General features: G+C 43.0%; 1 protein-coding gene across 3 annotated transcripts in view; it reads left to right on the top strand.

Moving 5' to 3' along the window:
- Positions 1-15,446, top strand: part of LOC124031635 (copine-5) — a 213,221-nt gene that overhangs the window by 175,989 nt on the left and 21,786 nt on the right. For all 3 annotated transcript variants that reach the window (XM_046343125.1, XM_046343126.1, XM_046343127.1), the window contains 4 exons: positions 4,499-4,545; positions 11,126-11,307; positions 11,683-11,810; positions 14,312-14,414. In XM_046343125.1, coding sequence (XP_046199081.1) covers positions 4,499-4,545; positions 11,126-11,307; positions 11,683-11,810; positions 14,312-14,414 — 460 coding nt within the window. The remainder of the gene's footprint in view (positions 1-4,498; positions 4,546-11,125; positions 11,308-11,682; positions 11,811-14,311; positions 14,415-15,446) is intronic.

The following is a 15,446-nucleotide window of genomic DNA, read 5'->3' on the forward strand; positions in this document are numbered from 1 at the left end:
AGGAGTGGCTAATAAGTCTGTCTGCACAGCTGCTTGGCAGACTTACTGCCAATTTAAATCATATGTGACTAAACTGAACAAAAATAACAATAAATTGTATTATGAAACTAGTAAGTTCAATTATATAAAGTATGATGGAAAAACCATTTGAGCACTTTAAATTAAATTATGGGCAGAATGACCAATTCAACTTCATTGAATCAGAAGGCTCATTCATCACAAGACCTTTTGATATTGTCAATTATTTTAAAAGACCATTTCATTGGTAAAGTGGGCAAACTCAGACATGAAATGTCAACAACAACCCGTGAGCCATCATATTTATGCATAAAATACCAAATAATGAAATTTAGAATTCTGTAAAGTTAGTGTGGGAAAGGTGGGAAATTATTGTTGTCCATCAATAATGAGAAACCACCTGATATTGACAACAGATGGAAAGCGACTGAGGATGGTATTGGACTATATTGCCACTCCTGTTTGTCATATCTTTAATCTGAGCCTGAAGAAAAGTGTTTGTCATCAGACCTGGAGGTAAGCTAAAGTCATTCCGCTACCCAAGAATGGTAAAGTACCTTTTTACTAGATCTAACAGCCTACCTATCAGCTTCCTGCCGGCTCTTAGCAAACCTTTGGGGGAAAAAATGGTTTTGACCAGATGCAATGCTATTTTTCTGTGAACAAATTAATAACATACTTTCAGCATGGTTATAGAGACGGGCACTCAACATGTACTGCACTGACATAAACAACTGATGATTGGTTGAAATAAATGTTTAATAAGAATGTGGTGGGAGTTGTACCGTTAGATTTTTATTGCAGCATTTGATATTATTGACCATAATCTGTTTTTGGAAAAACGTATGTGTTATGGCTTTACATTCTCTAAAATATCATGGGTTAAGAGCTATCTAGGGTCTTCTTTAACCTTTTACTGCAGTTGACTAAATCAGGGTCAAGCAGAGTGATTCTTGGTAGTCTTAAACAAATCTAATTTGAAACAAAAGTATACACCTCACACACATGGTTATGGGCTTAAAAAAGAAGACACCAGTAGCATGTCAAATATAGAGTTGAAATGTATTCAATTTTGAGTTTGCATCCCAAATATTGTACTTTATATACATCACAGAAGACTGAAATACAGTGGGGCAAAAAATGATTTAGTCAGCCACCAATTGTGCAAGTTCTCCCACTTAAAAATATAAGAGAGGCCTGTAATTTTCAGGCCTCTCTGACAGACAAAATGAAAAAAAATCCAGAAAATCACATTGTAGGATTTTTAATTAATTTATTTGCAAATTATGGTGGAAAATAAGTATTTGGTATCACAAACGTTTATCTCAATACTTTGTTATATACCCTTTGTTGGCAATGACAGAGGTCAAACATTTTCTCTAAGTCTTCACAAGGTTTTCACACACTGTTGCTGGTATTTTGGCCCATTCCTCCATGCAGATCTCCTCTAGAGCAGTGATGTTTTGGGGCTGTTGCTGGGCAACACGGACTTTCAACTCCTTCCAAAGATTTTATATGGGGTTGAGATCTGGAGACTGGCTAGGCCACTCCAGGACCTTGAAATGCTTCTTACGAAGCCACTCCTTCGTTGCCCGGGCGGTGTGTTTCGGATCATTGTCATGCTGAAAGACACAGCCACGTTTCATCTTCAATGCCCTTGCTGATGGAAGGAAGCTTTCACTCAAAATCCCATGATACATGGCCCCATTCATTCTTTCCTTTACACGGATCAGTCGTCCTGGTCCCTTTGCAGAAAAACAGCCCCAAAGCATGATGTTTCCACCCCCATGCTTCACAGTAGGTATGGTGTTCTTTGGATGCAACTCAGCATTCTTTGTCCTCCAAACACGACGAGTTGAGTTTTTACCAAAAAGTTATATTTTGTTTTCATCTGACCATATGCCATTCTCCCAATCTTCTTCTGGATCATCCAAATGCTCTCTAGCGAACTTCAGACGGGCCTAGACATGTACTGGCTTAAGCAGGGGGACATGTCTGGCACTGCAGGATTTGAGTCCATTGTGGCGTAGTGTGTTACTGGTGGTAGGCTTTGTTACTTTGGTCCCAGCTCTCTGCAGGTCATTCACTAGGTCCCCCCCCCCCCGTGTGGTTCTGGGATTTTTGCTCACCATTCTTGTGATCATTTTGACCCCACGGAGTGAGATCTTGCGTGGAGCCCAAGATCGAGGGAGATTATCAGTGGTCTTGTATATCTTCCATTTCCTAATAATTGCTCCCACAGTTGATTTCTTCAAACCAAGCTGCTTACCTATTGCAGATTCAGTCTTCCCAGCCTGGTGCAGGTCTACAATTTTGTTTCTGGTGTCCTTTGACAGCTCTTTGGTCTTGGCCATAGTGGAGTTTGGAGTGTGACTGTGAGGTTGTGGACAGGTGTCTTTTATGCTGATAACAAGTTCAAACAGGTGCCATTAATACAGGTAACGAGTGGAGGACAGAGGAGCCTCTTAAAGAAGAAGTTACAGGTATGTGAGAGCCAGAAATCTTGCTTGTTTGTAGGTGACCAAATACTTATTTTCCACCATAATTTGCAAATAAATTCATTAAAAATCCTACAATGTGATTTTCTGGATTTTTTCCCCATATTTTGTCTGTCATAGTTGAAGTGTACCTATGATGAAAATTACAGGCCTCTCTCATCATTTTAAGTGGGAGAACTTGCTCAATTGGTGGCTGACTAAATACTTTTTTGCCCCACTGTATAACAAAAATGTTCGACATAGAAACACTGGATTTAGTCGTAAAAAAAATACAATCTTTATTAATAACATTCCACTCATGAGGCCAAATAGGGAGCTTTTGGTCATTACTGCAGGAAAAAGCTACTGGAAAGTTCTCTAATGTAAAATATGTAAAGTGTGGTATTCCGCAAGGCAGCTGTCTTGGTCTCTATTTTAATAATGATCTACCACGAGCCTTAAACAAAGCATGCATGTCTATATATGCTGATGTTTAAAGATATACACATCAGCAACAACATCCAGTAAAATCACTGCAACCCTAAACAAAGAGTTGCAGTCAGTTTTGGAATTGGTTGCTGGTAATTAACTAGACCTGAACATACAGTATCTAAAACTAAAAGCATTGTATTTAGTACAAATCATTCCCTAAGTTCTAGACCTCAGCTGAATCTGGTAATGAATGACGTGGCTGTTGATCAAGTTGAGGAAACTAAACTTCTTGGTGTTACATTAGATTGTAAATGGTCATAGTCAAGACATATTGGTTCAATTGTTGTAAAGATGGGGAGAGGTCTGTCTGTGATAGAGAGATGCTCTGCTTTTTTTACACCACATTCGACCGAAAAAGTCCTGCAGGCTCTGGTTTTATCACATCTTGAATAATATAACATACAGTTCTGACAGACAGACATACCCCACCAGACATGCTACCAGGGGTCTCGTCACAGTCCCCAATTCGAAAACAAATTTAAGGCAACACACAATATTGTATAGACCCATAGTTACATGGAATGCCCTTCTATCTCAAATTGCTCAATCAAACAACAAAATCAGAGTAAGAAACAAATAAAACAACACCTCACAGCACTACGCCTCTCTCCTATCTGACCTAAATAACTTGGATGTCTATGTAAAGTAATACTCATTTCCTAAGTGTTTTGTCAGCATAGGACCTTTTTAATTTCTATATTTATTTTAAATGTACGTAGCTCTGTCCTTGAGCTGTTCTTGTCTGTTATTGTTTTATGTTTTGTGTGGACCCCAGGAAGAGTAGCTGGTGGTTTTGCAACGGCTAATAGGGATCCAAATAAAATCCCAAATCTCTCCATCCCTCCCTCTGTCCCGAAATATCAATGTGAATACTTGACTCCTTCTTATTGTTGTATTCTTTCTGGGTTGATCTGTAACGAGGTTAACTGGAGTTTATTCTCTCACTCATATATTAGCGTTGCAGCTAAAGAGCATTTCATCAGTCAGAAAATTGGATTATGGTTATGTTTCTCTTAAGTGCTCCAGCTGTCTAATTGCTTGTTATTCAGCTCAATGTGAGGACGTCATGCACCTCTCGCCCCTTCTCCTCTTCCTAAAGGGAATAAGAATAAGAAATGTCAGTACACACACACACACACACACACACACACACACACACACACACACACACACACACACACACACACACACACACACACACACACACACACACACACACACACACACACACACACACACACACACACACACACACACACACACACACACACACAGATATAGAGTGAATTAATTGCCAGGGTCACATAAATATATGATCGTGACTACAATGCAACAATTCCCATATATTACATTTACATTGTGTGTGTGCATGTGTGTGCTTGTGCACGTGTGTGTGTGTGTGTGTGTGTCCAGAGAAAATATATTTTGTTTGTGCTTTGCGTATAATTATCTGGTGGTCTACCTGTACTTCTCTTGCTGATTTTTCACTCTCTTCTATATCCTAATTTCAGGACCCAGATCAATTTCACTGTGGCCATCGATTTCACTGCGTCTAATGGTAAGGGATTCTAAAGACTGTGTGTGTGTGTGTGTGTGTGTGTGTGTGTGTGTGTGTGTGTGTGTGTGTGTGTGTGTGTGTGTGTGTGTGTGTGTGTGTGTGTGTGTGTGTGTGTGTGTGTGTGTGTGTGTGTGTGTGTGTGTGTGTGTGTGTGTGTGTGTGTGTGTGTGTGTGTGTGAGAGAGAGAATGTGGCGCGCCACTAGGGGGCGATTAAGACCACCATTACTCAACCCACAAGCACGCATGCAAGACCTTCCCTCATCCCCTCTTCGGCAAATCAGATCATGACTCCTGGTTCCTGTTTACAAACAAAGCTCAAACAGGGAGTACCTGTGACGTGCTCTGTAGAAAAGGGGCCTACCGAACCAGAAGCTGTGCTGCAGGACTGCTTTGCTAGTGCTGACTGGGACTCCGCCGATAGCATCGACGTAGCTAACCACCTCCATCATCAATAAATGCATCACCGACATCATCCCCACAGTGAAGATTTACTGCTTCAGCGTTCAAAAGCCCTGGATGAACACTGAGGTGTGCGTTAAGTTAAAGGAACGAGCTACCGCTCACAGGGCTACCACAGCCAACCCTGAGGCTACGGCTGACACAAACGCATACAAGAAGTCCTGTTACGACCTCCACATCAGCCATCAAACAGGCAAAAGGGCAATATCAGAACATGGTGGAATCCTGTTATTTCCCGGCTCTGACTACCTAGCCATGATCTGCCCAACGATGCCTCTCTACCAGCATTTAGTGAATGCTTCGATAACAACACAGATCCCTGCATGAGGGCCCCCGCTGAGGAATGGGTGATCTCTCTCTTCGAGGCTGATGTAAGGTTTTTAAACGGGTCAACACCCTTAAGGCAGTGGTCTAAGGCGACCACTGCATCGCAGTTGCTAGCAGTGCCACTAGAGATCCTGGTTCGAGTCCAGGCTCTGTCGCTGCCGGCCGCAACCGGGAGACCCATGGGGCGGCGCACAATTGGCCCAGCATCATCCGGGGTAGTGGAGAGTTTGGCCGGCAGGGATGTCATTGTCCCATCGCTCTCTAGAGACTCCTGTAGCGGAACGGGTGCATGCATGCTGACACGGTCAACAGGTGTACAGTGTTTCCTCCGACATATTGGTGTGGCTGACTTCCGGGTTAAGCGGGCATTGTGCCAAGAAGCAATGCAGCTTGGTTGGGTCATGTTTCGGGAGGGCGCATTGCTCTCGACCTTCACCTCTCACAAGTCCGTATGGGAGTTGCAGGATGAGAAAGACTGTAACTACCAATTGGATACCACGAAATTGGAGAGAAAAAAAGGGTAAAAATAAAAATATATATATTAATAATAATAAAAAACACTCTTAAGGCCGCAGGGCCAGGCAGTATTTCGGGGCGTGTCCTCAGGGCATATGGGCTCCCGTGTGGCACAGCGGTCTAAGGCACTGCACCTCAGTGCTAGAGGCGTCACTACAGAACCTGGTTCGATTCCAGGCTGTAACACGACCGGCCATGATTGGGAGTCCAATAGGGTGGATGCTGTTCATTGACTACAGCTCAGCGTTCAACACCATAGTTCCCTCCAAGCTCGGGACCCTGGGACTGACCACCTCCCTCTGCAACTGGATCCTGGACTTCCTGATGAGCCAACACCAGGTGGTAAGAGTAGGCAACAACCCCTCCCCCACGCTGACCCTCAAAACGAAGGCACCCTAGGGTTGTCAGCTTATCCCCCTCCTGTACTCCCTCTTCAGCCACGACTGTGTGACCGCACACGACTCCATCATCAAGTTTCCAGACGACATGCTGGTGGTAGACCTGATCACCAGCGGCGATGAGAGCCTACAGGGAGAAGATCAGGGGGTGCTGAGAAGGCCCGGAAAATTGCAAGAGACTAGCCACCCAAGACATGACTGTTCTCCATGCTCCCGTCCGGCAGGCAGTACCAGTGCATCAAGGCTCAGACCAACAGACTGCTAAACATCCTCTATCCCCTGGCCATATGGCTATTAAATGGCAAACAACTACTGCTCTCCCTCTCCCACAGACAAGCCACACTGACTCTATGTCCATCCACAGGTCTCTACCTACTCAGACACACACACCTTCACTGTCACTCTTACTCACAAACTCATTACTAAGGCCACACTGCTACTAAAATGATTATTGTTTAGATGTATTACTACCACTACATTACTGTTCACACACACACACACACACACACACACACACACACACACACACACACACACACACACACTCTGCTGCCACACTGTTTACTATTATTATTATTTATCCTGCTACCAGTCACTTTCTCAAAATTTCTTCCTATGTATATAAGGTATCTAACTCAAATACCCCCAGTATCCTGCACATTTTATATGTGGTACTGCCACTGACCCTGTATATAGCTAGCATTCATATTTTTTCTTTCTATTATTTTCAACTTCTCATTTATTTTGTATTATTCTTTTCTTATTTGTTATAATATTTTGATATTGAATTACTGTACTGTTGTGTAGTGCTCGCAAGTTAAGCATTTCACTGTACTTGTACATGTGACACACACACGCAAACCCTCCCTATTCCTCCATACTATACGTGTTGCTCTGGGTTTGGGTCGCCTCCTAACTTTCTTCCTGAGTGTCAATGGTCAATACCACCACGCTGTGCCTAAAATGGATGTCCACTGTGCCCCATAATAGCACTGCTTCCGAGACCAAATGCCACCCAAAATGGTCGAATACAACCTCCTTACCACAGTCTAAAAGGCCACACTTAAGTTTAAATCACTCCACTTATGTGGAGCCTCTAGCTCAGCAGTTCATTTTCTATTTCTCACCCTTCCATTAAGCTCCTAGCCTATCAGAGTATTCCTTCCTATTCCCATTCATTGTGTAACGGGGTTGGTGAGAGCAGGCGGTAGTTTATCTCTGAAGGGTTGAAGAGAAGGAGAGTTCTAAATCGTTGTTATTTTTTTCAGCTGTATTCAAATCAAGCCCTTAACCAACAACGCAGTTCAAGATAGAGTGAAGAAAATATTTACTGAATACACTAAAGCAAAACAATTATAAAAAGTATACAATAAAATAACAATAAAAAGGCTATATACAGGGGGTACCGGTACCGAGTCAATGTGGAGGCTATATACAGGGGGTACCGGTACCGAGTCAATGTGGAGGCTATGTACAGGGGTACCGGTACCGAGTCAATGTGCAGGGGTACAGGTTAGCCAAGGTAATTTAACCAAGGTATGGTTAAAGTGACTATGCATAGATCATATACAGCGCGAAGCGGCAGTGTAAAGACAAATGGAGGGGGGACGTCAATGTAAATATTATGGGTGGCCATTTGATGAATTTTTCAGCAGTCTTATGGCTTGGGGGTAAAAGCTGTTAAGAAGCCTTTTGGTTCTTGACTTGGAGCTCCGGTACCACTTGCCGTGCCGTAGCAGAGAGAACAGTCTATGACTTGACCATTTTTTGGGGCCTTCCTCTGACACCACCTAGTTAGGGCCTGGATTGCAGGAAGCTTGGCCCCAATGATGTACTGGGCCGTACACACTACCCTACCCAATACCCAATATAAAATACTGTCAGGCTGCAACTGTGTTATCAGTTTTTTTGAAACTGTACAGTAAGTATTTATTTTGCATTTGTGAATTTATTTTGATGGGATATGAAAGCAGAGGGATTTATGTTTCTAGAACTGTACCGCAATCGAGAAACAGGACATGTAAGCTCCTTGGACTAAGGAGTAATGCTAGGCTTTCCCACAGTGGTATAGCTGGCTAGTTAAAGCTGCAATATGTAACTTTTTGGGTGACCCAACCACATTCATATAGAAATGTGAGTTATAGAACTGTCATTCTGATTAAAATCAAGTCTAAAACTGGTTCTATGTGGGCTATTTCTATACTTTTTGTTCTTTTACTTTTGGTATTGTACACAATCTTCAAACAGCTAAAAATACAATATTTTGGGTTATATATTCCACAGTGGTTTTGACGGTACAATGATTCTCTAGTCTACACTATACATTTCGTGTTTTGTGACATAAACTGAAATTAGGTGAACTATTCGAATTTTAGCAACAAGGAAATTGCGTCAATAGTTAGCAAAAATATTTGTACACCTATGTGTCCCTTGTAGCAGCTAGCTGACCAAAGTTTTCGATACATGCCTCCACACAGAAGAGCAGGTAATCTGGAGATGTGTCGTATTCATCAGAGGCAAGCACTGCCAGAGCCACCTATGTGAAGCTAGCCACAATAACGATTAGCCAAAATACTGAAATTTGCTTATTTTGTCTTAAAAATTAAAGTCCCTTATTGAAACCGATGCAAACGGATACAAATAGTGGAATCATGCCATATTTGGACTACAGTTGTGGCCAAACATTTTGAGAATGACACAAATATAAATTTTCAAAGTCTGCTGCCTCAGTTTATGTGATGGCAATTTGCATATACTCCAGAATATTATGAAGAGTGATCAGATGAATTGCAATAATTGCAAAGTCCCTCTGTGCCATGCAAATGAACTGAATCCCCCCCCAAAAACATTTCCACTGAATTTTAGCCCTGCCACAAAAGGACCAGCTGACATCATGCCAGTGATTCTCTCGTTAACACAGGGCTGGACAAGGCTGGAGATCACTCTGTTTTGCTGATTAAGTTAGAATAACAGACTGGAAGCTTCAAAAGGAGGGTGGTGCTTGGCCTCATTGTTCTTCCTCTGTCAACCATGGTTACCTGCAAGAAAACACGTGCTGTCATCTTTGCTTTGCACAAAAAGGGCTTCACAGGCAAGGATATTGCTGCCAGTAAGATTGCACCTAAATCGATGGCAGCAGGCAGGTGTGAGTGCATCTGCACGCACAGTGAGGTGAAGACTTTTGGAGGATGGCCTGGTGTCAAGAAGGCCAGCAAAGAAGCCACTTTTCTCCAGGAAAAACATCAGGGACAGACTGATATTCTGGAAAAGGTACAGGGATTGGACTGCTGAGGACTGGGGTAAAGTCATTTTCTCTGATGAATCCCCTTTCCGATTGTTTGGGGCAACCAGAAAAAAAGCTTGTCCGTAGAAGACAAGGTGAGCGCTACCCTCAGTCCTGTGTCATGCCAACAGTAAAGCATCCTGAGTCCATTCATGTGTGGGGTTGCTTCTCAGCCAAGGGAGTGGGCTCACTCACAATTTTGCCTAAGAACACAGCCATGAATAAAGAATGGTACCAACACATCCTCCGAGAGCAACTTCTCCCAACCATCCAGGAACGTGTTTGGTGACGAACAATGCCTTTTCCAGCATGATGGAGCACCTTGCCATAAGGCAAAAGTGATAACTAAGTAGCTCGGGGAACAAAACTTCTATATTTTGGTTCCATGGCCAGGAAACTCCCCAGACCTTAATCCCATTGAGAACTTGTGGTCAATCCTCAAGAGGCGGGTGGACAAACAAAAACAGCCACAAATTCTGACAAACTCCGAGCATTTATTACCCAAGAATGGGCTGACATCAGTCAGGATGTGGCCCAGAAGTTAATTGACAGCATGCTAGGGCGGATTGCAGAGGTCTTGAAAAAGGTCCTGCAAATATTGACTTTTTGCATCAACTTCATGTAATTGTCAATAAAAGCCTTTGACACTTGTGAAATGCTTGAAATTATACTTCAGTATACCATAGTAACATCTGACAAAAATATCTAAATACGCTGAAGCAGTAAACCTTGGGGAAATTAATTTTTGTGTCATTCTCAAAACCTTTGGCCACGACTGTAGATAATGCTTAAATTTGGAATGTTATTATATAAATTCAACAAAAGACAATCATTTGTTCATTTAGCAAAAAAGTACGAATCAGTTGAAATCCTACCTTGGATGTATTAGACTTTATAATTGCGATAGGGGCATACTGTATGCACTGTACTGCCTTACCTCTGGATCTTGGGTCCATGAAATGTGGTATCAGCCTATTCAGTGACACCCACTGTGAAGAGTTTACACAAACATTAGCGTCGTAGCTCTTATTGAACAACCAATGGTGTGTTAGATACCACCCACCAACGTTTGATTGACACCCCATTATTATCATATTGGACGAAGAAATATATATATATATATAAATGAATTAAATGATTTAAAGTGTGAGTAATTAGATAATACATAGATAAATAATTAGATACGTACAGATGTCTCGAGAAAATGAATTAATTTTGGTCAGTATTTTAGTATTTCCTTGCTCATTTATTTAATTATGTGTGGATGTATTTATTTATTCATTTATTCATATATTTATGTGTGCGTTTATTTATTTATTTCCAATTATGGCAAGTTTGTCCTCCGTAATAGCCCGTCACTAAGAACACCAGCACATAGCTTGTGCATGGCAGCCATCAGATAATGTGTGTACAGAACCTGATTGACTAAATAGACTGCCATGTTAATGTAGAGCAACATATTCAGGCTGATGACAATGCCCAGGTTTTCTGCATGAACCTGCTGCTCTTGATTTAGTTGCATTCCAGACCCCTTTCTCAACAACGAACAAACTGGTCATACACTATATTGACCTATGCCTTCTGCCCCTTCCCTAGGTAACCCATCCCAGTCCACTTCTCTACACTATATGAACCCATACCAGATGAATGCATACGCCATGGCCTTGAAGGCTGTAGGGGAGATCATCCAGGACTACGACAGTGATAAGATGTTCCCTGCCTTGGGCTTCGGAGCCAAGCTGCCCCCGGATGGACGGGTCTCACACGAGTTCCCACTGGTGAGTCAAACACAGATCCCTTTCTGGTCACTTGTTACTGAACTGAACTGGACAAGATTGGACTAAAACTGGACTGGACTTGACTGGGCTTGAATTTACTTGACTCGCCAAATTCAGCTGAAGATTGTCCACTCCAGAAAGGAGATATTGATTTATTAAATACAAGAGATTTTACCCTGTTGATTGTTTCTACCTCTCCAGAACATGAGAGAAGCCCGACTTTAACGATATAGATAAACTAGAGCAGACTGTTTTAAACCTGTTGATTGTTTCTACCTCTCCAGAACATGAGAGAAGCCCGACTTTAACGATATAGATAAACTAGAGCAGACTGTTTTAAACCTGTTGATTGTTCTGTTGTTTCTACCTTTCCAGAACGGTAACATAGAGAACCCCTATTGTAACGGTATAGATGGCATCCTGGAGGCCTATCACGAGAGTCTGAAGACTGTCCAGCTCTACGGACCAACCAACTTTGCCCCCGTAGTCAACCACGTGGCCAGGTAATGGACGCATACACACGCACAAGCGCACAAATGCAGGCGCGCATTTGCAAACACATACATATACACACGTACATACAGGCCGACTCATACACACATGCTGTACACACAGGCAGACATAAAGGCACACACCCTTACAAATCTGCTATCACAGATTATCAGCAGTGCATGCCAGCGTGCAATGTCTCGTTCTCTGCTGCTGTCAGATATCAGCCTTGTCGTGTAGTTGTTCCACTACAGTAATCCCAGTAATTCATACTCAGTCTTCCATCCCTGGGCTTCTGACCTGTTCTAACCTCAAAGGCTGTGACGATTGGCCTTTCAATGGACAGAAAAAACCCAAAACACAGGATGTGACACACATTAACACCGTGGCACTGTGAGAGAATGAATCAATTACTGACTCGCCAGACTGGCGGCGGAGCACTCAACGTAAACATATAAACACATAAACATAACTCCGAGTCAGAGAGGGCAAGCACTCTGATCACATTAGAGGAGGAGTGGGAAGTGGAAAAAGGAGAGGTAAATGCAGACACTGCTGTACACACACACACACAGGATAGGGATGGTGGTTTAATAAGGAAGGAGGGATGATGGGGTACACACACCCGTGATGCACGGGTTGACTCGTAACCCGCATTACCAGGGGTTTAGGTCCATGAAGTGCAGTATTGTGTGGATGAGGAACGTGTGGGTGCCGGTCGGGTTGAATAAAGGTAAAACAAGGCACGCACACAAAAAAATCAATAAATGTATCATTCCTGTGCAATTCTTATCAATAGGCTACGTTGAGGTTTTTCTTTCAGAATTTCTATCTGGCGTTAGTGTGTAGCCGAAGCTTACGGGCCTAACTGTAGCGTGCCAAATACACGGCAAATGCCTTTTGGAAACTTGAGCAGTAAAAGTTAGTTGTCTAATGTTTGGAAAAGATCTGGTGAAACGGTAAAAGAGTATGATAGCAGTTCCAGGTTTTGTCATGTGTGATGATTGTGAGGTCCTATACGAATTCGACAGTCAGAAGACGGGGACTTCAGTACGGTACATCAAGGGAACTGTGCTATTCAGATGGGTTAAATGGAATAGTAGTCTAACTGAAATCTGAAATTTGACTACGTCTGTAACATCTCATATAGCCTAATATAATATGAACTGCTGCAGAATTATGTATTTCTTGCAGTAAAATGATAGACCAAATGAAATTTTGTCTTCGGGAACAGGAGTGGAGAAATATATATATTTTTTTCAGCATCTTGAGAGAATGAATGCACTGTTAGGGACCGTCTGTAAAGGTACGTTCTTTATCAGCATCATAAAAGCTGATAGCATTTCAAAAACATAAAATATGCATCCAAGCTAAACTGAAATCTTATCAGAAACATGTTGGGTCGTTTTGACAGCTTTTAATTCCCTTAACACCGGTCAAACTGATGTCATTTGGAAATGTTCCCGTAATTTGTCATTGCATTTTCTCCACAGTCCCTAAACATCTTTACTGCTTGAGAGAAGCAGAGATAAAAGAGGAAAAGAAAACAAGCTTTACTTATGTCAACTAAATTGAAGCATTCATTCTATCGATCCAAGACATTACTCTGGTGAGCAAGGGTTGACTTAGTCTTCTAGGGCCACAAGTAGACCTAATAACAGAACAGAAGCTGCATGTATCTATAGACCAGTTGACTAACAAATAGCCTACCAAAATGTTGGAAATTATGAGCAGTAACATAGGCCTGGGTGCTCAAACAGCTGACCCGCACATCACTAACACACACCCAAACACACAGGCACACACACACCTAGTCCGCAGTCTGATAACTTTTCAAACAAAGAGAGATAAGACCATAGAGATAAAAAGAGTTCTGAATATGTCCCTCCAGGCACAGTAACAGTCAGTCCTCTAGCCATTACCATGTGAATGGAGTTGGGCTGAAAGGGAGAAAATGACTCCAGACAGACGGAACAAATGAACACAGACAATCAGTTGATCACTGAAACACACGGCGTAGTTCAGCTTCATTTCCTGCAGTGTTTGAGGTCAAAGTGTTTTTCGAAGTATGATAATGAATAGAATGAATGTTATCAATCCGCAGAATGATATCAGAGTATAGTATTTCAATTGAATAGGCACTGAAATGTAGAAGGGACTGGAGTGGAGAAGATGGAGAGGGAGTACAATGACTTTAGTTAAAGAATGACATTCAAGCATGTCATTGGTCACAGGGAGTTTGAGTTTGGTTCAGGGTGTTTGCTTTTTTACTCACAATCTGCTTGTGTGTGTGCGTGCGCGCCTGTTTGTGTGTGTGCATACTTGCCTGCCTGACTTGCCTGCATCCGTGTGTGTGTGTGTGTGTGTGTGTGTGTGTGTGTGTGTGTGTGTGTGTGTGTGTGTGTGTGTGTGTGTGTGTGTGTGTGTGTGTGTGTGTGTGTGTGTGTGTGTGTGTGTGTGTGTGTGTGTGTGTGTGTGTGTGTGTGTGTGTGTGTGTGTGTGTGTTCCTCTTCAGTTATGCTGCAGCGGTTCAGGACGGGTCCCAGTACTTCGTCCTCCTCATCATCACAGACGGAGTCATATCAGACATGGCTCAGACCAAGGAGGCCATCGTCAATGTAAGTCTGGAGAGATGGAGAGAGAGAGTGGTTGAAGAGGAAGGAGGAAAGAGGGAGAGAGAGACAGGGAGAAAATGGTGGAACATGAAAGAGAAATGAGGGGAGATGGAGAGAGAGAAAGAGAGAGAGAAGCGAGAAGCGAGAATGTTTGGAGAGAGAAGCAAACGAAGAGAAAGAATGAAGAGAAAGTCGTCTGCGTGGAATCGGCCAGACCTCCAGCACACTGGATTTAAAGGGAATTTGCGACTGTTAGTCAAACCGTTAGAACAGCCACACCTTCCTTTTAAGATCTTGCCTGCTGCTCTATCTTGCTTGGCCTCTCTGACTGACTACTGCACCTCTACCTGCATACAACCCTGCTGCCTCTACTGCTTTCAGTTCTGCTCTTTTGATGGTGATGGAATCTAATTTTGGGAAACATTGATTATTTGAGTGTTTTCTCTGAAATAGGAGAGTGAAGTTGAAATGCTTTGAGCGTCCTCTTCAGTTCAAAGAGCTGGACAGGATCGTGTGTGTTTGTGTGTGTGTCCTCCGGAGAGTGTTTTCAGGAACACTGACCTACTTCTCTACAGCTGGCGGAGGGAGGAAGGGAGGGAGGTAATGGAGGGAGGAAGGCGAGGGAGGTAACGGAGGGAGGAAGGCGAGGCCCATGCTGTGTGTCATTCATTACACAGCTGGGGCAGGGGGGACAGTACACTATGGAACCTGTCACTCAGTTAGAGAACACAACAGTGCTCCAAAGCAAAGCAATGCTCTCTCAATGCATTATTTTGCTCTACCTCTTTTCATTGCTCTCTATTTCGGTCTTGCGTCACCTCTCTCTTTCTCTCTTGCTTCACCTCTCTTTCTCTCTGGCCTCTCCCTACCTCCTTCCCTCTTTCTCTATGTACCTCCCTCTCTCTCCCTCTCTCTTCTCCTCTCAGGCTCTCTCTCCCTCCCTCTTCTCCTCTCAGGCTCTCTCTCCCTCCCTCTTCTCCTCTCGGGCTCTCTCTCCCTCTCTCTTCTCCTCTCGGGCTCTCTCTCCCTCTCTCT

The sequence above is a fragment of the Oncorhynchus gorbuscha genome, linkage group LG03 (genome assembly GCF_021184085.1).
Source record: "Oncorhynchus gorbuscha isolate QuinsamMale2020 ecotype Even-year linkage group LG03, OgorEven_v1.0, whole genome shotgun sequence".
Taxonomy (NCBI): Eukaryota; Metazoa; Chordata; class Actinopteri; order Salmoniformes; family Salmonidae; genus Oncorhynchus; species Oncorhynchus gorbuscha.